Source organism: Azolla caroliniana, unplaced genomic scaffold (assembly GCF_043228905.1).
Source record: "Azolla caroliniana isolate FFs.n. ecotype wild unplaced genomic scaffold, voAzoCaro1.0.p SCAF_7, whole genome shotgun sequence".
Classification (NCBI taxonomy): Eukaryota; Viridiplantae; Streptophyta; class Polypodiopsida; order Salviniales; family Salviniaceae; genus Azolla; species Azolla caroliniana.
In genome coordinates, this window is record NW_028230442.1 from 22,690,218 (window position 1) to 22,713,101 (window position 22,884).

General features: G+C 35.9%; 3 protein-coding genes across 5 annotated transcripts; all 3 read right to left on the bottom strand.

Moving 5' to 3' along the window:
- Positions 1–2,889: 2,889 nt before the first annotated feature.
- On the bottom strand, positions 2,890–7,472 carry ELO1 (Paxneb protein-like protein). The gene is made up of 7 exons (XM_087323025.1): positions 7,153–7,472; positions 4,934–5,039; positions 4,672–4,831; positions 4,091–4,160; positions 3,652–3,811; positions 3,173–3,264; positions 2,890–3,094 (listed from the first exon to the last, which is right to left on the bottom strand). The coding sequence occupies exons 1-7, from the start codon at positions 7,459–7,461 to the stop codon at positions 2,915–2,917; spliced, it is 1,077 nt and encodes a 358-aa protein (XP_087179151.1). The 5' UTR covers positions 7,462–7,472; the 3' UTR covers positions 2,890–2,914.
- Positions 7,473–9,055: 1,583 nt separating this feature from the next.
- LOC147862383 (uncharacterized) lies at positions 9,056–15,758 on the bottom strand. Of its 3 annotated transcripts, none has more exons than XM_087322608.1 (11): positions 15,609–15,758; positions 13,705–13,730; positions 13,469–13,528; positions 13,331–13,387; positions 12,707–12,819; positions 12,565–12,598; positions 11,461–11,497; positions 11,037–11,107; positions 10,797–10,947; positions 10,649–10,719; positions 9,056–9,604 (listed from the first exon to the last, which is right to left on the bottom strand). In XM_087322608.1, the coding sequence occupies exons 1-11, from the start codon at positions 15,679–15,681 to the stop codon at positions 9,317–9,319; spliced, it is 981 nt and encodes a 326-aa protein (XP_087178734.1). In that variant the 5' UTR covers positions 15,682–15,758; the 3' UTR covers positions 9,056–9,316. The 3 variants fall into 3 exon arrangements, with proteins under 3 accessions (XP_087178734.1, XP_087178735.1, XP_087178736.1); XM_087322609.1 differs by having other exon boundaries at positions 13,469–13,588; XM_087322610.1 differs by lacking the exon at positions 9,056–9,604 and adding an exon at positions 9,918–10,456.
- A 2,165-nt stretch (positions 15,759–17,923) lies between these two features.
- Positions 17,924–22,278, bottom strand: LOC147862384 (mitogen-activated protein kinase 1-like). The gene is made up of 6 exons (XM_087322190.1): positions 21,877–22,278; positions 21,031–21,160; positions 19,838–19,975; positions 19,222–19,560; positions 18,607–18,790; positions 17,924–18,482 (listed from the first exon to the last, which is right to left on the bottom strand). The coding sequence occupies exons 1-6, from the start codon at positions 22,158–22,160 to the stop codon at positions 18,310–18,312; spliced, it is 1,248 nt and encodes a 415-aa protein (XP_087178316.1). The 5' UTR covers positions 22,161–22,278; the 3' UTR covers positions 17,924–18,309.
- Between the last annotated feature and the right edge of the window lie 606 nt (positions 22,279–22,884).

Here is a 22,884-nt window from a genome sequence, read left to right on the forward strand (position 1 = left end):
ATATTTATGTTTTGAAGTGCATGAGAGGTATCACAATGAGAGGGACTCAAGTTTAAATCGAACATCTTGCTTAGCCCTAAACCACAAAATAACAATTCTTGGTATTCTTCAATCTTAAGTAAAACCTCCACACTTCAACTTAGAAATTTAAAGTTGGGCAGAGAACGCAAATAAAAATGCAAATAAAAATGAAAAAGAAACTTCTCTAGAACAACTATACATGCAAGCCAATGAAAATGCCTATTAAATCCTTTACTATTCCACATGAAAGCAAATGAAAATGCACATGAGAGCGACTAAACACTTCAAGGGAAAGCAAATGACAGAGAATTAGTGCCATTGAAATGAATGCATTTTGTGAACTAAACAAAATCCAAATTGTTTTGCATTCAAGGACAATAATTAGTACCTCCGATTCTTTGTTTATGTATACAGAACGACTCCCCCAATGCACTTCTCCTGTTGTTCCACCCACAAACGAATCTGAAAACGAATCAAGGTATTTCCTTTAGGTTCAATACCCGATTCATTAATTGAAAATCTTTCTGGTCCCTCGTGGGTGAAGCTCAGTGGAGGTCTGAACCGACTGATGTTGAAAAATCAAGTTGTTGCAAGCTGTGGGGATAAGCTCTACGCGCAGAGATCACGCAGAAAGCAAAGAGAGAGAGAGCAAGAGAGCACGCAGCGAAGAGAGAAAACACCTAAACCCTAAACGCGCAGAAGAGAGCACGCAGGAAAGCAGGAAAGAAAGAGAGACACAGAGAGAGAGAGAGAGAGAGAGAGAGAGAGAGAGAGAGGATTCAAAATTAATATTTCTCGACCTCTTTCCGTTTTATTTAATTAATATTTGTGTGTTTTTTTGTTTTAATATTATGCATTTATTTACTTTTATTCGTCCATTTGATTCTCATGAGAGTTTTATTTATTTATTTATTTATATTTATATGTATTAGACATTTATTTATATTTTATTTATGTATTTATTTATTTATTAATTATATAATACACATATATATATATGTATTAGAAATTTATTTATTTATATATGTGTATTTATTTATTATATTTATATTTATATTTATATGTATATGTATTGATTGATTATATATATATTTATATATACATGTATTAGACATTTATTTATATATATATATGTATATTTGACAAATGGGTCGATTTGTCCATTTATTTCTTGATATTTATCAGGTTTCTTTTGCATTTCTCGCTTTGTGTTTTTTTTATATAGATTATATTTTCAATCTTGTTTAATTACTTTAATTTTATCTATTTATCACTTTAATTTTATTGTTTTATCCATTATTTGTTCATTCTTTTGATCCTATTTATATATTTATCCATATGCTTTTTACATAAAATTATGAATCCATTTATTTACTCATTTGTCCATCTACTTTCTATTTATTTCCCCGATAATGCCCTTGCAGTTGCTTATGTGTCCATAATCATTTCTATTTATTTGCATTATTGCCCCACAAATGCCCCTTACTCATTGGTTCATTAATTCTCTATTTTACTCGCATTATTTTACCCCCTTTAAACATGCCCCTTGAGTCCAACCAGACACTCTGTGAAGAACTCTTGTTAGTTAAACATGCGATCCAAGCAACCAATCCTAAGCATAACTGCAACACCCCCCTTCTTTCTCAATCCTTCTATAATTCTCCCCTAAATATGCCCTTGGGGTCCGAACACTCTGTGAACTCCTGCCAATTTTTCGTTAAGTGTTGTGATTTGAGCAACCAACCGTAAGCATCATTGCAACACACCCTTCCTTCTCAATCCTTCTATCATACCAAATTCTCCCCTAAATATATCCCTAGGGTCCAAACACTCCAACCTCTCTTTTGCTAGTTTTTTGACACATGGTGCAATCCGAGCAACCAACCGTAAGCATCTCTGCACACACCTCTTCCTTCTCAATCCGTTCCGCCGCTTCCATCTTACCAAATTCTAGTCACTCCAACTTGCTTTCTCTTTTTTCAATGCCTAGCAAGGGCCTCCAAACAAATGGCAAAAACTCGGCATTGTCTTAATAAACACTCGAGAGATACTTCAATGTTTCTTCCTTTTGCTTTGTTTTATTTCCTCCTACTTTTGTACTTGTCTCCTTTCTCTCAACCATACAAGATGGCCAGTATTATTGCCCAATAGTCCTAGCAAAAACCCACATATTCCCTCATTACTAATAGGCACAATGCATAAAAACAGAATACACTGAGACTATAGATGCTATGCCCAAACAAGTGTCTATCTTCCATATGGAACATCCGGTTTTGTGTAAAGAAATACACAAATGATGTGAAATTGTGATTTCGACCCCTCTTTCATCTTAAATCTACATAAAAAGCATCCACGTCACCCATACACATAAAAGAAGGGGAGGAACAAGTGACCTCGCAAATGTCTTCTTTCTAGCACTCATTTGAAACTCTTAGGGACTTGCAAAGCTTTTAGATTAGATTGGATATCGTAAAAAGGTCACATATTCTGCATGTATAATGGTATTTTATCTATCCCTCAGTGTCCCATACCTGTTTTCAGTGCTGTGAACAATAATAATTGGAAATGTCGATTCTCAATTTGAGACTAGTATGGAATGTAGAAAGCAAGCCAGAGAACTCTAAATGCCCAAGGGAAATGTATATACCCTAGTCACATTTCCACCTATAGTCCAAGAAAATGGTTTCTTTACAAAATGGTGATGCTCACAGTTCGTCTACCATCGTCCAATGATGTCTTTGTCGCCTTTGTTTTGCACATGATGATTCTTCCTTCATACTAACGATATTTAATCTAAACCAATGTCCTACAATATGACCTCATCTCCATCCGCATCACTCTTATGCACATGCATGCATTATGAACACATTACACTCCATGTTAATACATTGATTCAAAAATCTAAAACCGATGCAGCATTTTGAGGCCCACTGCAAAGAAGAGTACTAAGAGTTTTATTGGTTGAATCTACAACCGAAGTGTCGATAGGTGCTTGATTCAATTTTTCGAGGGATATTATCTTCCTCCGTGAAAATTTTAATGCATACACAGCAGACTCGGGTACAATGGGTACCTACATACCACAAATAATGAAACAAATTATACACTTCATGATTGTTCAGTAAAAAAATACTAGCGTTACGTATGTAACCTGTGTGTTGATTGAAGGGAGTTTTAAGATCCGCAGAAATCCAATTGTATCGTTGTAATCCGTGATTAACGACATCATGCTTTTGTCATCATCTGTTCCACAATTAAACCCTTTCGTAAGCAATAAACATAAACAAAAAAACTTCGCATTCAACTCTCTCCCATATAAAAGAATTCTAATATGGACACAGTTATATGAGGACTAACAGTTTTGATTTCTATGAATATTTGTAGAAACCATAAAACCATGACCAAGATGATGATAATCAACGGACAAGATTTCTCCAAGCACTGAAGCCAGGGCTCAGAGTTTAGCGTTCAGATCTATATCAACATGAACCCTAACTATGCTAGATTTCTCCAAGCACTGAAGCTTAGCTTCAGGGTTTCTACAAATGTTCAAGATCAATGACACTAAGCAACTTTTGATATGTTTTTATGATGAGATAGGTAAAAATAACATTAGATCTGATCCACCACCTGGCACAGCCTCCACAGATAATAAGATATCCGCCATGTGTTGCCACCGAACAGAGAAGTTTGAAGACAATAATGAAGCAGGAAAGGTGATCATGGCTACAGTATTCGAAGCTCGAACTAGCCCCTTCAAAGACTGCAAAAATCTTAGCATCTCCCAGTCCTGTGTGCAAGAATATAGATAGATATTAGAGCTTATTAGATTTTATGACAAATATTGATATATTTTAATAACTTAGTTCTAAATCAAGATCCGACTTTATGGGAACAGATCTGACTCAGTCCAATACCAATTTTTCATTGCAACCAATCCATCGTAGCCTTGAGTATCAATACCGACTTTGATTCATATCATATACATGTGCAATATGCACACCACAAGACTTGAAAAATACTTCAATCAAATGGAAGTTAATAATCCGACAAACACTATCGATCATACCTTATCATAGTATAACCCTTGAGGAGAACATAACGATTGTAAGGCAACACGACCAATTTGCTGCATGTCCCTATATAGAGAAAATACCTCATTACATGTCATAGATGTTCAAACCAAAATGATTCATCACATACATTTAAGCCATATAGGTTTATAACTTAGAGATGCATATCTAGCTTATAGATTTGACAAAAAGTTGTGTTATGTAAGTGATGAGGGCATATGAGACTCCCTGCAAGTCTACTTGAAGGTATCTGTCCCAATCACTCTATTTCTGTCTTGTTTAGTCACGCCTAGAAATGAGTTGAATGTTTCTTTGATGTGAATAAACAAGTTGACAACGTAGAATTGTGATTTTTCTATTTGCAGGTTAAAAACAACAATGTACAGAGATGTTCTTTTGCTCATTGGAAACAGATTCTGAATGTTGATAAAGAAACCAATCCCAAATGGTAGGGTGACTAATTGTGATGAAAAATAATAATGGTTCAATGCACAGTGAGCATTTGGAAAGTTCCCTTACAGTCTTTTATTCTTGCAAATAAGAAAGTAGAAATAAGATTTTAAACAAATGGGATCACCTCGATAACTTTGAACAGAAACTTCTGCATTTGTCCTGAAGCTGTATTAATGTCGTGTCTATTTGAAGATTGACACATTCTATATTGCCGGAAGTTAACAATGACCTCTCCACTGGTTTCTTCAGATCAAAAGTACTGCAATAATCAATTTTGACACCTCCTGCAACCAGCCTTTTCAGAAATAAAATTTCCTTTCTAAATCCATTTCTAATAACATTCTGATTAATCTCATTAAATCAAGATGAAGTATATGAATTAATACCCCGTGATTCCTGCATTAGCTTTTGCTGCTGAGCACGGCGGTCCTCTAAAGATTGTTGTTCATCAATGAATTTGCGATACTGCCAAGCAATTCTCAACCCTTCTGACTAAAAAATCGCAAACAATATAAAAAAATTTAGCAAGTGCATACAATGTAATAATAAATACAGGGAACATCCATAAAATAGTTTGCAATAATGAGATTTATATATACACATATCATACATAATGCTGAGTTTTTCAAACCTGTTTCACACGATTGTAAACAAAACAAAGCATCAAATGAGAAACTTGTAAAACAATGACAAGAGTTAGGGTTTGGTTGAAGATATTAAAAGTTCACATTTGCCTAAAGGCATAGAAGGCCCTTCCCCCACTTTTTCTGTGTCTACATTGTTATCTATCTTTGTGTACCTTGATCTTAAATTAAATGTATGGATCAGTCAGCATACTCTAGGGTTTGGGTCAGTTAGTCCAAGGCCAAAATTTTGGATTCTACATGGAGAAAGGTTATTGTGTTTGTTTTACAAAAATAACGTTCGTGATCATTCATTTAAGTGCATTGGAAACAATACCCTCAATGAATTTATTGTTTATACTTTACATTGATTCTCAGGGCTGTTCGAATTGGGCGCATTGGACCCCTTTAGCTCTGGTATAACACACCCATAGTTACGAAGGACCATCACCTTGATAATCTGTTATGGATAGTATTGAACAAGAGCTTATCGACCTCTGTAAACCTTCAGTAGAATCATCAATACATAGTGAGCCTCTAGAAGCCCAATCTTGATTTTTTTTCACGTGTGTTTTTGAAGAAACTTAACTCGGATTTGTCCACTTGCAATCTTTTTCTTAGTCTGTGAATGGATGGGACCTGCATTTAATTTTCCTTTCAAATATGATTTAGTTGTCGAGATGGGGTTTGCACCAATACATATTCGATGTACATAGAGAGAAACGTAAATGTTTTCAAGTGAAGCAAGGATATTCAGGAATAAAATATCCATCCGTTGATTCAATAAAGAACTTTCGTAGGCCTCAGACCTTTTGGATCTCAACTGCACAAAATGGAGTCATTTTATCGAAATGGACATTGTGAAACTGTACACAGAACAATCCTCGCTGAACCCATCACTCCCTTTAGGAACAACAATAGAAGATTACTAGAATTGATTGCTACACATATCATCAGATGAGTTCCCCTGTCCCAGCTATACAGATACCAATCTCTCACATAGCATATGTAGCATAATTGAAGAGATCTGCATGTCATCACACCAACCAACTGCAGACGGATACAAGAATTTATGAAGAGCTGGAACCAAATGACTGCCTCTGCCAGATATGCTCTCCAGAGGCAGGAACAGAGGAACAGATATTTCCCTGCCCTGTAGTCTATGTAACAAGAGGACACGACTGCCTCTTTAGGGAAGGCCTTGGACCCTTAAACCAAATCATAGAGATTTGAGGACCAGAGATTCCTGGGACATTTCATGCTTGACTACATGGCTACTAGGAGAGACTCTCAAGCCATGAAATACACCTTCCAAGGGAATAGGAAACAAGCCAACCCAACCAGACAAAAACATCAGTAACTTCTTCATAGGCATAGCTCCAGCCACATCTGTCCCTCGGAACTCAAAACACCCTAGCGAAATTATCCTGGAAAGGCTACAGCACTAGAACCTCGTCTATAAAAACCTCACAATCCTAAAAAGACAAGAGCCATCAATACTCTTCATGGGAGTAGTAGACTCTCCTATTGTAAGCATTTTGATCTAGAATATCCAAGGATGAACATATTGAGGACATACCTCAACTTTAGTGCTTAATTTTGATCTAGACTCTCCTATTGTAAGCATTTTGATCTAGAATATCCAATGATGAACATACTGAGGACATACCTCAACTTTAGTGCTTAATTTGCTATCATATTGTTTCATGATGAGATACAATTATCTCCGTTGTATACAATTGTACAAATGGTTTTGGTTTCATAGGCTCATTTGTCCCGACTCCCTTCACAAACAAATGAGAATAATATTTCATTACTTTCTTTCTTTTTCCATTTCATTTATTTCAGCATCTTCTTCCAAACTCCATATTTTCTGTGGTTTTCACCTTCCATTGAGGTTTCCCACGAGCCACGGAGCGTAATGTATAACAAAATTAATAATGTATTATGTGAGATGGAAAGAAAAGGCATAAGGATCTTACCTCAGAACTCTTTGAAGCGGCGGTGCTAGTGTTGTCATGTAGGTTTTCTTTAGACTTAGAGAGGCCAGGAAGGGTTCCTAAGAACGCCTGTGATGACGAGGTTGTGCTCCCAAAGAGGAGGGGTTGTCGATGCACAAGGCCCTGCGCCATGAAGTACCTCAGGAGGAGCATGTGATGCGGTGCGTTGATATCTTCCATTACCATCACCAAGCTTCCAACAGGAAATCCACCACCGACGATTTGTGTGAAATTCATCAAAGAAAACCAAGCCCAAAAATCACGCCTGAATTGGAAATTAGGGTTTTGCATGTGAAATATAAAATGAATTTTTTTTAACAAATCACTACCAAAAAAAAGGATATTATCCAAGTCCGAGAAGCCGGAGGAGACGAGGAAAGTGCCATGGGGCCCTGGTTTGCAGGAGGAGGAAGGCAGCAAGCTGGGAGCAGCTCCTTTCCTGGTGAAGCTAGAGCTTGAGTTGTGGGAAGCCATGGCTGCAGAATTTGAGGAGGCTGAGAAAAAGACAGAGAGATCAAAGAAGAGGAACAGGGCAACAAGGAAACATGTATATCATATGTATATCAATATGTATGTACATTATACATACTGTATACATATATATAGAAAAGAAAAGAAAGAAGGATATCCATATACATATGTATTAACATCTTCTAAGACCAAATTTTGGGCCATAGAGAGACCAGCACTAGTTATGTCCGATTGTCCATACATACCATCCATCGCGCACATGTGAGGTGTTGGGCCGCACCCTGCAATAGTGTCTGCTAAATCGGCACATATAGTAAGAATGGTGCTTCGTGACTCTCTCAATGTGCCGAGAATTTTATTGATGAATAAATATATCACAATCCAGAGTTCACCACTGTGACTGCCCGAGAAATCCATGAAAGGATTGGACTTGGCTGAAGACGTGTGGTGTACTCGAATCTGATCAAAGGTATAACATATAACATTGCTTCAAAGTGTGATATAGTTATACTCTCGAACTTGTTCGTGCAAACTGATCATAGTCAGTTGCTCTCATCACATGTGCCCCAACTCCTTATCTCACATCATAGTGAGTTTGAGCTAAGTTGCATGGAAGCAATGGCGGACAATGAGATGGGCTCTAACGTCAATTGATTTGTGTAGTTCCCTTGTTCAATGAAGCATATGGTTTTGTACTCAAATCCAACATATGTAATACTATGCGTGACACATGAGCCTCCATGTTTTTCCAAAGTCATGATGGATTGGCATTGCAAAAAAGCCTCATTCACAATTGAATCTAGTGATGCATAATAAAGCAAGTATATTGCATGTCATTCCAAACCATTTTTCCATATATTGCATCCAATCGAAACTCAAAATTTTGCTTTTATATGTCTTTTGTATCTTTTGCTTGCTTCCCATCAATTTTGGGATGGAAGTGTGTGGACAAATTTAAAGAAGATTCATGCTTGGAAGGAAATTGATTATGTGCCTCTACATACAATGGCCTAGTGGATGGAGTATATTGTGTGGTGGGGGTCCAAGATATCATGGTTTTGTGCAACCAACCCCCTTTCCAAAGCTTGTATTGCTCACTTTAATGAAAACGTGCAAGGTCTGATGTATGCCCCAAATTGGCATCTCATGGAATGGTTAAACCAAGAATATCAATATAACGCATATATTCTTCAAGAGCAACTTAACTATACCTTGACAAAAGAAGAGCCATGTGACAAGGCTATAAAGGAATTCTAGTGTCATCCACTAATTGCTTTGGTGGTAATTTGATTGTTGTCATACATTACTTTTAAGAAAATATGTTTGGGATAAATTCAAAACTGAAAATAAGAAGAAATCATTTTGTCAAAACGATTGCTCAAACCCACAATCTTAATGAATGAAAGCACACGCCTTACCACCACAACCCCATTCTTATATACTTGGAACTTTAAATCTTTATAAGGAAAGTGGCTGCATCTAAACTATGATATATAAAGCCAACAGTTGCTTTAATATGCAATGGCTTGTTTGTTTAGGACTCCAAATTTTATTGACATATATTTTCAGTTGATTTATCAGCTTGAAACTGCTCAATGGATCAATCATATTTCACTTGTTTTGCAAGTTTAAGACTAATCAATTGATCAAATATTCCATCTCCTTCCCGAGTCGATTACAAAGCAAGACCAAACGAATGCAAACTATCCAACAAAAACTTGCAAATCGAAGGGAAAGCTGACATGGTGGTGAGTTCGTGAACATCTGTTCCAGCTGAAACTACTTTGCAAAGAGTCCTTTGTGCTCTGAAGAAACCAGTGCTTGACTTCTTCATTTGATGCTCACTTTGGCCAGGATTCTTCAACAAGGATGGTAACTCTATGACCGTATCGAGTGGCTTCCGAGCAGATGCCCAATTGATGCTATGATGTGCCAAGAATTCCTTTACTTTGTCCGATAACATCTATTCAACAAAGGAATTAGTGACTTCGAGCTTACCAACGTTGTTTTTTGTCATTTAAATTTAAAAAACACAGGAAAGACTCCTGGTAACATCTACATATTGCACATGGCATAATAGAAAATAATCCCCAAACTTAGGGCATTCTTATTGAAAATTAGGAGACCCATACAGAATTCCAATTAACATCTATATATTGCACAAAACATAGTACACAAGAATCGGTGACATCGTGAGAGTTCTCTAAAGGGTACTTGATATAACCATTAAACCCTAGGTCTATGTATATGTTGGATTAAACAAGCACCGGCTGACCTCTTGACTGTTGTCAAAGGAGCAGGTGTTTAGGACCAAAGTAACGTTGGCATTTAACTTCTAGTATCTGCTTGCTTACAATCACAAGAGCTCACATCTCTGTTGTACAGTCCTTTAGGCGTACTTGTCTACTATAAGTTCTCCATTGCTTCCATCCTATCTGTACGTCATATGGATTTATTGTCGAAGTTCTATCTAAGTGACGTTAACAGTCTAGACTCCACCATAGTTATCCAGCCTCAACTTGTTGACGACTCCAGAAATACACTACTTCTCTTTCCATGCCCTATATGATGACATCATGAGCATACATTGAACCTTACACCGGCAATATTCTGGAAACTGAACCGTCCATTTCTGGATGACCATGTGGTTGGACAGGTCCAGGCATAACTATGGTTAGACATAGACCTAGGGTTTCAGGGTTTTATGAAGGCCCGGCCACCTTTATGTGAGCTCTTTAAAGTGTAGTTGGCCCTTCATATAACCATTTTCAGGCTTGACCATAGCTATCTTGACTACAGGTTCTTTCTTCATACCCTAGATGATAATGCAATGAACATACATATAACTTTAGGAATGCCCATATCACAGTCACTAACCCATGAAACATATCCTCACATTCCAAATCCTAAACCTGTCTATATCTATAACAGAGATCGACCCTTCTTCCTATTTTCTAGTATCATCTAAATCCTAAACCCTACATGGGAAATTTCAAATTATCTTTACCTCACCACAAGTCTCTGAATGAGCTGAATCTGTAAAAGCCACGGACCGTAATCGCTTCAGGACCTCATCCCCTATAATCAAAATTCACACTTTAGACAACTTCCTGGTTTCCTATATTCAAGTTCGCAAATAGATATTAATGTATAACCATGATGTTCCAAAATGTTGAGTGTGCTGACACCGCCATAAGAGTGGGCTACTAAAATGAAATGTTTTGCTGGAAGGTCTTTGCAAACGGCCTTCCAAACATATTTTACATGCGCCTCTGCCGATTCATTGTAAGGAATCCCAAAACGCCCCTGTGATATAACACCATCAAAGGTCATACTTATATTTAGATTAACCTTGCCAAAAAATGAAAAAAAACACAGTAATAGAACACACAAACCTCTTTCATGTCAACAAATGTCTTATTTGGATTCAGCACAATTACGCCAAATGAGTATTCCTTTGCCCAAGCTAATAGATAACAAATTCAAAGAATATGAGTTTAGTAATGGTGATAGTTCATTGCCTTATTGTTGTGAGTGGATTGTTATTCATTTATTCATTCATTCATTTATTTATTTATTTATTTATTTATTTACTTTTTTATTTGCTTATTTATTTACTTACTTATTTATGTATTTATTCACTTATTTATTTGTTTATTTGTTTGTTTGTTTGTTTGTTTGTTTGTTTGTTTGTTTGTTTGTTAATTTGTTTCTTTATTTATTTACTTATTTATTTGTTTGTTTTTTATAGCATTTATTTATTGTTTTTATTTCTTTCTTTCTTTATTTATTTATTTATTTTGGGGGGGGTCTCATTACCTAAGAAAGGTAGGACACTTCCTGTATTCAAAGAATCCTACAAAACACCAACAGATCAGTGACTACCAATCTAGGAAATCTCTGAAATGAAATACAGGGGAATCCCAAAGAACAAGCGAAAGTACCTAGGAATGTTCAATTATATCAACCCCATTCAGGTGGAAACAACCTTCCAATCCCTTCAAATATTGGAAATTTTCTAATCGGTATAATCTAGCCAAAGCCATCCCTACAAGACATAATAGAGGGAGATGGAGACAGACAGACAGACAGACAGAGATTCTGTTATCCTTTTTTGACGTCAAATATAACCTATGAGGCTAAAAATATTACATTTCAGAGGCAGTGATGGAGAGGATTGCTGCCCAGATGGTTGTGTTCAGTTTGTAATGTGTTTGACCAATACATTCCACAGCGGCATCTACTGAAAGTAGTGCATATAGTGAGATTCACATCTGGCACATAGGTTATTAAAAATCTGGCTTTCCATTAGAATACAGCCCTAATGGGGGAAAAATAGAGAGAGTAGACTGTTACAACGGTCTGCTACCTTAACATGAAAAGCCTAGTGTCTACCTAGAAAACCTCAGACTAACTTCAAGATAGAAACATGTTACAGATACCTGCATTGGAGGTCAGAATGTGTAAATGAATTCTACTAGAATAAAATGACTACTTTTAGACCAAATGCCATTAGATTATGCAGAATACTTAACAGGTTACCACTTCCATTCTCTTCAGATACCAATCCTATTTTCATTTTTATAGGCCAATTTTCTGGCCTTATAATTTAGTAATAAATCAAAATTAGCTCATAAACAAAAAAATAATCTAGATTCCAGATTCCCTAAAATCATCATTATCATGTCTCAATAAACTGTATTTTATTCATTTCTAATCTCGAACTCTCAAGAGGAGATTGAACCAATTATTTGTAGTGGTGCCTTGGTGACTTTGGCATGAATATATTACGTTTATGTCCAATTATCCCAGAAAGAACGTATTAAGTTTGCCTGAATTGAAGATATATACGGTGTAATAACATACAAAATAAAAGACTCGCTATCCTTCTGGTTAGCTACAGTAAAGAAAGAGTAACCTTACATTTATGCATAGTTTCCTTGCCCACTGTCCTGCACTGTAAATTGAGATGAAAAAAATAGTAAAATATTCAGCAGCAATATAAATAGCACGTTGCATATTCCATATGATAACTAGCCAAGCCATCCATCTCGAATCTACTCACGCAACCCGGCCAGTTCCGCAAAGCAGAATAAGCACAACATCTGCTTCCTTGTAGTTTGACGATGCAAATATAGGGCAGTGAATTGATTCAACAATATTTTCATCATAATCCTCCTAAATCCCAACAAATAACAACTACCTTTGATCAAAAATGGTATTGAAGCTAAGGTCTATGTACTTATTAATTAATTTGAAAAGACTTCTAAGTGCCCATCAAGATATTGAGGGGTTTACAAGGTGTATGTGGAGCTAAATGCAAACAAAAAATAGGTGTCCCTGCCCATGATACACACAATGGCATGTGAACCCATAGCAACTCACCACAAAAAAATAATCAATAATCGAATTCCCATTAATAACCACTTACATACATCAAAGAAACTAGCATTGGAATAAGTCCAAACTATGCATGCACGCTCTTTATCATTCATTTCAACACTTCATGCTTACAGCCATGCTACGTTTCAACCAATGATTTGTATCTTTACTATATCTTAAGACAAAGAGACAACAACTTCAAGTTTCAACCAATGATATTAATCCTTTTAAATCTACGATAATATTTTCATGTCCCTGATTCTTTATTTCAGAATGAAAGAATCTGGGACGTAATAGAAAGTAGTACCAGGACATCAACCAAGTGCTCTGGAAAAGGGAGTCTGACTTTGATCATATCATAATCCTAGAAATACATAGTAGAAATGTCACGAACACAGAGAATATACTTGGTATATAACAAAATATAAAGTGTTCAACCACAAACCTTAACCATGACCTCTTGTACATACTCTGCAACAGCATCAGCAAGCTCCTCATAATGATTCTGCGGTATAATGATTGAAGACTATGAATGAAGAATTTCCCATACTTGTGTAGTGGGAGCCTATGAGTCATGAGCATTGAGGAAGGTAGGATCATTGAAAAAACAGTGGTACACACACATAACCCACACCAATTAAAAGGCATTTCATAGAAATAACGCTCGTATCAACCAATTACCTGATCAACGAACTCAAATGGTTCTCCTGCAAGACAAAGCAAGAATGCTTGCTTAATCATTCCCCATAATAGTTTCAAAATTCAGAGCTTTTTTCAATATATAGATGGCACATTTGGGACAAATTTTAAAGAGCGATGAATTCAAGAAACCTTGGATTTTGTTCGGGCATACGCATAGCTATGGAATAAATATGTGATTCATAGTCAAACACAAAGCCCAGCCACAAGCCAATCAGCATTCGGTGGTGGTTTTATGTGCCTCCTCAGGTTTAGGATTTATAAAGTTCTAGCTACCCTTCATTTCTTTTTTCTGTTCATTATGCAAGTGCATCTGGATGCGTACACTGTTCATGCCAAGTTCCCGCTGTTTCGAGTTATATAAAGGGCTTGCAACCCTTGTGCATATATCTTCTTCCTATTCATGTTTGGTACATGGATATGTCTCTATCCTTGGCTTTGCCCATGGGTCCTGTGAGGGACTCTGGAATAATATTGGATGCAAGGGTTGGCTGCATTGTTCAGGAAAATTTACTACAAATTGACCCACTTTCCTTTTCATGATGATATAATGAGAAAATGACTTTTTTGCATTTGGTTCTCATGGGTCATTGAAGAACCTCAAAGATGATAATGCAATGCAAACATGAGTTGCATCATTCCGAAAATTTTCTTTTACTCACCAGTTCAGTTTCCTTCCATGCATGAAAACAGGAGATAATACAACAAATATATATGGTTTGTAGAAAGTTTTAAATGATCTTGTTGCATTGGTTTTCCTGGATCACATGAGAGATGTCTACATTAATATGGGATGCAAGTAAGGGCAGTTGCATTTTTTCAGGACATTTTCAGTTACCAGTTGATGGAGTTTCCATTTCATGCGTGAACGAACAGGAAATCGTGAGACAATTGTACAATTTTAGAAGAAAGCTTAAATGATTTTGTCAGAGCTGATTGTCTTTATCAATCATTCCAAACAGCAAGTTCAAAAATTAAGCACGCTGGTTTTTTTTACATTAACCCGGAACAGAACCCTTAAATCAAAAAAATCAAAATATGCTTGAATGATACTAAACAGACAATGCAATGCTTAACAGCATATCAGAGAAAAAGGCTCAGACGGTAGAATAGAGGCTCAAACAAAGAATACTCTGTTCAGCAGCTGTAGATCAATAGGTAGGCCTATACAAAGAAGCAACACTGTCTGAAACATAGTACAAACTCTTTGCTATCTTGACTAAATAGATTATTCTACCTTTCAAGTCTCCATTACACCTTTTGATCCATTACGTGTTATATCATCTGATCACTCTCGTTCGAGCATACTATGATCTTGTTGGTTTAACTACCAATATTCTTGAATTCACTCAAAAACAAGTTGCCCTTTCTTGAATAAGCCCTGAAGTACCTACTTTTTTCAAAGAAGAATAAACCCTAAAAAAAAGACAGTATTTCTTCGATAAAGCCTAAATTGACTATTCCTTTCATTGAATAAACCTTGAAAAATAGATTAATCTTTTGTTTAATGGGCACTAAACACACAAAAGGAGCATCTTCAATAAACCCTATAATTCTTTTTTAAATGACTAGTTGTTTCCTTTTAATAAACCTTAAAAAAATTAAGACTACGTTTTTCTTGAATAAGTCCTAGAAAAACAGACAAAAAGGAAATCTTGAATAAACCCTGGAATATAAAGATTAAGTCTTCCTTGAATAAAGCCTAAACTGAGTAATTTATTTCCTTTGAATAAAACATATAAGAAGAAACAGAAGAAAAGAGAAAACAGAGACAAGACTCTTTCTTCAATAAACATAAAACACGAAAACTAAAGATTTTCGCCGAATAAAACCCTAGAACAAAAGGTCAGAGTTCAAAGTCTTTCTTCAAGAATTGTAGGGTTTACCTGTGTGGATGTGACGAAGCTCCAAATCACAATTGAAGCAGTAATCGAGCCGATGCAAAGCCTCCATAGCCATGAAGAAGAAGAAGAAGGAGAAGAAGGAGAGAGGAGGAGGAGGAGGAGGAGGCACTATATTTTAATCCCCGGAATGCCCCTCTTCATATATCGCTAGATCTGACGGAAAGAGTCCAACCAAGAGGGGCATTTCCAAGGAATAACGAAAGCTTGAGAGGGGTAGCTGTGGGGGAGATAATGAAATTTTTCGAGCAACATGTATCAAATAGCTTCGATGGTTTAGGGTTTTAGGGTTCTAGGTTTTTGGGTTTTTGGGTTTTAGGGTTTTAGGTTTATGCGGCATTTTCAGGGAATGGGGTTTAGGGTTCTAGGTTTAGGGTTTTAGGGTTCTAGGTTTAGGATTTTAGGGTTTTAGGTTTATGCGGCATTTTGAGGGAATGGGGTTTAGGGTTCTAAGTTTAGGATTTTAGGGTTTTATATTTATGCGGCATTTTGAGGGAATGGGGTTTAGGGTTCTAGGTTTAGGGTTTTAGGGTTTTATATTTATGCGGCATTTTGAGGGAATGGGGTTTAGGGTTTTAGGTTTATGCGGCATTTTGAGGGAATGACAAAGGGTTTAGGGTTCGACGAGAAATAATGAAAAAAAACTCGGACGATTTTTTATTGACATGGTTAAGCCTCTTAATCGATCACATGAAAAACTAGTTTATATAATGATGTGAAACACTTGTTTTGATGCACGTTATTATCTATTACTGCGGACTGGACACTATTCGAAAATAAGAATGAAATTGATTTGATCATGATTGGCTTGTGGTTCTTATATTCATTGAGTTAGATTGGTTTTGACGATGAGTTTGTAACTTTGTGGCGACCATGGTTAAGACACTCTCTAAGACTAATATGTTATTGATGAAGCCGATTTGATCATGATGGCTCGTGGTTCTTATATTCATTGAGTTAGATTGCTTGTGACGAGTTTGACTGTAAAGACTTGGAGCGAAGCCTTAATGGCAATGTCCCTCAAGATGGGAGCTAGGGTGAGTTGAAGAGGGGACAACATAATTTGGGGATGGTCCAATCTTTGAATTACAACATGAAATGACTCCAATGAAGTGTTTTTCATTGATGATTGTTAAATAATTGACAGGAATATCTTAGAGGTACATAACAAATGCATATATAAGCCCTTTATATTCGATACCATAGTGAACTTGCATGTTGCCAACTATCTGTTGGGATATGGGATCAGAATCCGCCGACTATCAAGTCTACCACTACCTACTCAAGAATCTTTCCATCAAACAAAAGACACGAAATAGAAAACAAGAAAAAATGCAAAGTATAGAGACACATGGTTAACGTGGAAAACCCTATTCAGGAAAAACCTTAGCGTCCTCTAACTCCAAGAAATTCACTATGTAGGAGTGTATACAAATAGTTCACTATCTCCCTAGATCACTAAGGGAACACCAAGACTCAAGGCCACAACCCTGGTAATATTTTCGTCTCTCACAATAGACTGAAACCCACAAAAAAACAATTAGTAGACACAGAACAAAAGCACCTAATATTGTCGGGTAGGAAAGGTTGCTCTATCCGACGTGACTACAGGTCTGTAGAATTCGTTGTCACTTTCACGCACTCTCTTTTTGTTCACTTCACACTTCTCGGTTGTTCTGAATAACACAAACACACACATACTATATATATATATACACAATATGTGTAAGATGTATAATTTACATCTTTGACCTGAGTCGATTGTAATGGTTCTTTGTTGCCGACAACCGATACTCATTTGGCTCTAGGCACTTAGTTGGCTTCTGGCCCTCAATCGACTTTCGACCCTTCTCCCATAAGGAGGGACATCAAAACATAACACTATCCACCCTCATTTAAGATTGATAGGCTTATTACTATGTTATATCAATCTCACCTACATTCTCTTAATCTCTTTCTAGATGTATAAGTTGGTGTTCTTAACTCAGTTTAGGGTCAAGAATTTAAATCCATTTGTGTTGTGATTGTTTCTTGGATGAACGTAACTTGAAGAAATTTGAAGAATTGCTCTTTGCATCAAGTCATGAATGTAACTTGAAGAATTACTCTTTGCATCAAACCATGATTAATCTTGCATCAATTTAGAGGAATTATAAGGAAAATCCGTCATATTATATGGCACAAGATGCTTTCCCCTATGTCACTTTGTTTTTTGTTCTCATGAATTTGCTATTGTTTGATTTGGCCTTCTTCATATACACCACTCCTTTACCATTTACTTCACGGTAAACACCCACGTGGAAACACATAAAACAATTTCCATTAATCATTTTAAAATTTACATGCCCATCTTTTATAAACACATGGATGCTATTGAACAATACAAGGCTTTTCTATTTTATCAATGAATAAAGAATAGCTTGATGATACATCCCAATGATCTCACTCAATGTGTAATCTTACCATAGCATGTTTATACCATCCCCAAATAGTTATGATTGATCATGTACACATGTCATTATTCTTCGAAAGCAACACATATATACATTTATAAAATGATGGCATTGAAGTTGGCACCATTTGGATTCATGTTGAAAAACGTATCATGCACCTTTGAGATTGAATGGATTTGCAAGTATACTTATTTAGTCTTTGTAAACATTAATATAATTGAAGCATAGAGCTTCTACTCATGGTAATCCTTATTGAAGTGTAGAGCTTCTTTGTATATAAGTGTTCTTAGCTCTTCCTGTGACAAGTTCTGCTCATCAAAGTCGAATACAAAGGGCGATTCACAAATTGGCTCATCAGAAACGTCATGAAGTGATGACAAATATGGATGCGCAAGTGCATCATCCACTACAGAAGAGCCATACAAGTTTAAATTAAATAAGAGAAACACAAAAGTGATTATGAACTTTATGAGTTGATTTTGTTTACTACATTCCAAAAATTATGTCGATGGTTGTATTTTGAAAGTTACCTGAGATCCTTTTTGTTGCATCAAAAGTAAGCATTTTATCGATGAGATCTACTGCAAGTGGAGAAAGTTTGGGATATTTTTCTTGCAAAGGTTTCTTCTCATATTTTGGCAATTGGCGAAGATATCGTCTTGCATTTTCACTTTTCACAAACTCTAGATCGGAATCATTCGGCAATCCAATAAGCTATGGGCAACAATGTATATGGTTATATCATTACTTATAAGAAATGCCCAATGATCAAACATACAATACATGCCATGCAATGACAATTGCACAAGTCCCATGATCATCTCACATAAATTTATGTGTAAAACATTATGATACATGCCACATGCATTGACAAAATTATGTGTATGCATAATTATGGTACAATACTTAAATTTAATTAACTTTCTAGTGATTGTACATCCCTGAATGTTAAATGTTGAGAACCCTAAATCGTATTCTTCAAAGAAACGTCCTTGTATTAACACTATCCAATGTAATTTAGAATTAACTTTTTCTAAACTAGTTATGCCATGCACAATAATTTAACCTTCAAAACTAGTATTCTAGATTGCATAAATAATGAGAATCGTGACATCGTTTGAATTTAAGGCAAGTGTTGATCAAACCTCAACAATGGAACGAAGTTGGTGGACATAGTCTCTACCGGGAAAAAGAGGCTCGTGGGTTAAAAGCTCCATGTAAATGCACCCAACTGACCACACATCGATAGCACCGGTATATTCACAAGAATTAAGCAGCAACTCTGGAGCACGATACCATCGTGTGACCACATATTCAGTCAAGAAGTTTGACTCCGTTGATGTCATTGTTCGCGCCATTCCGAAATCACAAATCTTGAGGTCACAATTCGCATTGATAAGAATGTTCCCAGGCTTCAAGTCTCTATGCAATACATTCGCAGAATGAATGTACTTCAAACCCCTCAATATTTGGTATAGGAAATACTGCATACAAAAACTTCCATTAGATCACAATATAAGCAAGAGCAACAACTTGATCATCACTACCTCCTCTCTCTAATTTTTCATTGTTGAAGAAAAATATCAAACTAGTGTACAATTTTTAGCTTGAGACTACTTTTACTTAATCCTACGTAACATGTGATCACATAAACTTTCCTGTAATCAAAATGTCAACCCACTCGGAATAATAATAATAATAATAATAATAATAACAGAACCATCAAAACTGGAGTAGGGAAGAATGTAGAGACCAAAAGACCTGACAATGCTCCTCTGTTAAAGATTGTCGAGATCGAATAACTTGGTTGAGATCTGTGTCCATGATTGGAAATACCACATAAACGTCCTGAAAATCATGGAGGCTAGGTGGTGGCATGATGTTCTTTATGGCAATAACCTATAAAAACAATGTAACTAATTGTTAACACGAGAATTTTCAAAACATCATTTAGATATAAAAAAAACATTGTTGAATACACGTGGCCCACAATGACATTCCTCTTGCACATATCTTTTTCTAGGCTTCCCTAACCTATTTCCACAAGGAATGTGTTGCTCCTACTTCTTTGTTTCCTCTTATTTTTATTGACTCATAACGACATTGGCGTAAGAAGTGTGGATGATGTATGACACTAGCCCACAAGTGTGTCATCGTTCAGATCCGTATCATCTATGTCAAACTTGAAGTAATTTTTTAATTAAGTTTTAATTGAATACTAGAGCACTATCACCAATGTTACTTTTTGGCAACCCCACCTAGACATTGAATACTAGAGCACTACGTCCTTAAAATTATAAATTACCCTATGACCATTCCAAGTTTAGATGCCAAATGTCGATGGGACGTGCTCCAAGACATGAGTTGACTAGTAAGAAAAAGGATTTTAAGAGTCCTAACTCTTTTGATTCGCCACCGAGAACGATATAATCATATATGCGAGAATAAAATGCTAAACTAATATCCAAAATCAAAATGGGGACCACTAATATTGTCTATGTTTGGAACTTGTCAAACTTATCTACTCATTCAAGATGCCAACTCAGCTACATGACTAATGTGCAAATCTTTCCAAAATTAGGTGAATGCATGAAATTAATGTTACCTTTTTTCATCAAGTTAATGAATAGTTACATCAAACCAAGGACATAAATACATTGAAACTTTCTAATCAATTTATCTTACGATATCATATTAAAAAATTGGGACAATTCACTAGTTGTACGGAGTACTAAATGATATTGTAAGTCAATCAAAGATTTCTAATAATTTGTTTTGGTGAGCTAATTAAGGAAAATTGGAAAATTGGCAACGTGATCGACAATGTAATCAATTAAATCAATTACATAAAGGATTAAGTAAAAGATTAAGGGATTTCCATAGTCATTAGTGTATAAGCAACATGATTAGGTATATTAATGATGCAATTTCTTTAATTAATTAAGAATACCTACATTTTCATGATCCAAGTGACGCAAAACCCTGAGCTCTCTGAATGTGCGCTTTGCATCTACTTTGCTATCGAAAACATTGCATATCTTCTTTATTGCAACCATTTCATTCGTTTCAGAATCCATTGCGGAGCTTTTAAAAAAAATCATCATTAAGGATCATTTGTAGAATTAATCCTTTCACTAATCCTAATTAAAATCCTTCTAGTTATGGATAACCAAGGCTAAAAATATATTACCTTAATTAGTATTAGCTAAACTTATTGTGATTAAGTAGCCAAAGACCCATTTTTAAGTAATATCATAAGCATCATCAAAGCTAATTAACCTCAATTCTAAAGGAAATATTATTACTAAATTTGTACACTTAGCACAACATCAAGAATTATTTCCTAGTAATTGTGAACCTTACTAATCCTATAGTTACCAAGAGAAGTCTTGAGTTCCTAATTACTAATTAAGGAGATATTCATTGTAATTAACAAAACAATCAAATTCCTAAATAATGAATTTGCATGAGCGATTCAAGGGAGATCTGTTGGAGATTCAACCTCCCAATCTAGATGTAGTTCACACAATATCTTGAGCTAGTACAAGATCATCTCCACTCTTCTAAATTACTTATATTCATTGGTTGCTCTAATGGGCATCAAACACTTTGATCCCTATACACCTCTTGTGTGAAAGAGGAGCATCCTAACCAACTAGAAAAGCAATTGAAACCCATTTCTTGCTATATTTATACATATATATGTTAGCAACCTTGTAAATAACATTGTCAAGAGTTTGATTAATTACACTTTTACAACCCCTAAAAGAAGAATGAAAGACATGCATGTGTATAATTACCAGACAAATCCATAAGCACCTTGCCCAATGGGGTTGAAAGGTGGTTTATACTTGGCCAACACTTGGAAGGGCTTGCCATACACACAGTAATCCATGAACTCTTGCCCACCATTACCAACAACAACTTGTCCATCATCATCACGACCATGACCATTACCAACATCACCTACTTGAGCAACAACATGACCATCGTCATGATTCCCAACACACGAACTAGTTGTGTCCAACTCCACTTTGGTCTCCACGCCCTTCATCATCATGCCAATTACTTGCTCTTCCATCATCTTTTTGCCCAACTTATAAGCATATAATGCAAACTCGACTTTCTAACTTTAGAAAGGATTTAAAGGGCAGATCTATAAAGGTAGGGGAGGTAGAGAGAGAGAGAGAGAGAGAGAGAGAGGCAACGAGAGAGTTTCTTTCTCTTCTATAGAAAAAGTCCTCAATACTTCCCATTTTGGATTTTTATTGAGCATATCATGCCATAATTAATGTAAAGATAAAATTTTCTCGTATTGTTTACTAAGTCCTGATTGGAACCTCTCCAATGGTGGTCAAAGCACATACTCATATGCCAAGAAAGAACCCAAGTGACTTCCCGTGAAACCATTGTCAATAATATTTCTTTTTGCATATTTATCGATGTCTTTGTTCCTTGCACATCACGACACCATCCATCCGAGGTTGCATTCAAGTAAAAGGAGAATTCCTCATACTTGCCTTGTTGAATCCATTCATATGTTCTCGAACTCTATATTATAGACATGTCAAGCCACACATACAATAGAAACACAAACACTTTTTCTCAAATCCTTTGATGTGACTCTTTATTCTTGTCTTATAACTATATTCACCACCATGATCAACCTCGTCCAACTAGAAGTAAAGTTACAAATAATCCATTTTGTGAAACTTTTGTTGATGCCAATGTGCGCACTTTGTTCATTCAAATTCCATGTATGTATGACCCATGGTTGTGAGATTTGCACTTAAACTCAAATGCCTATA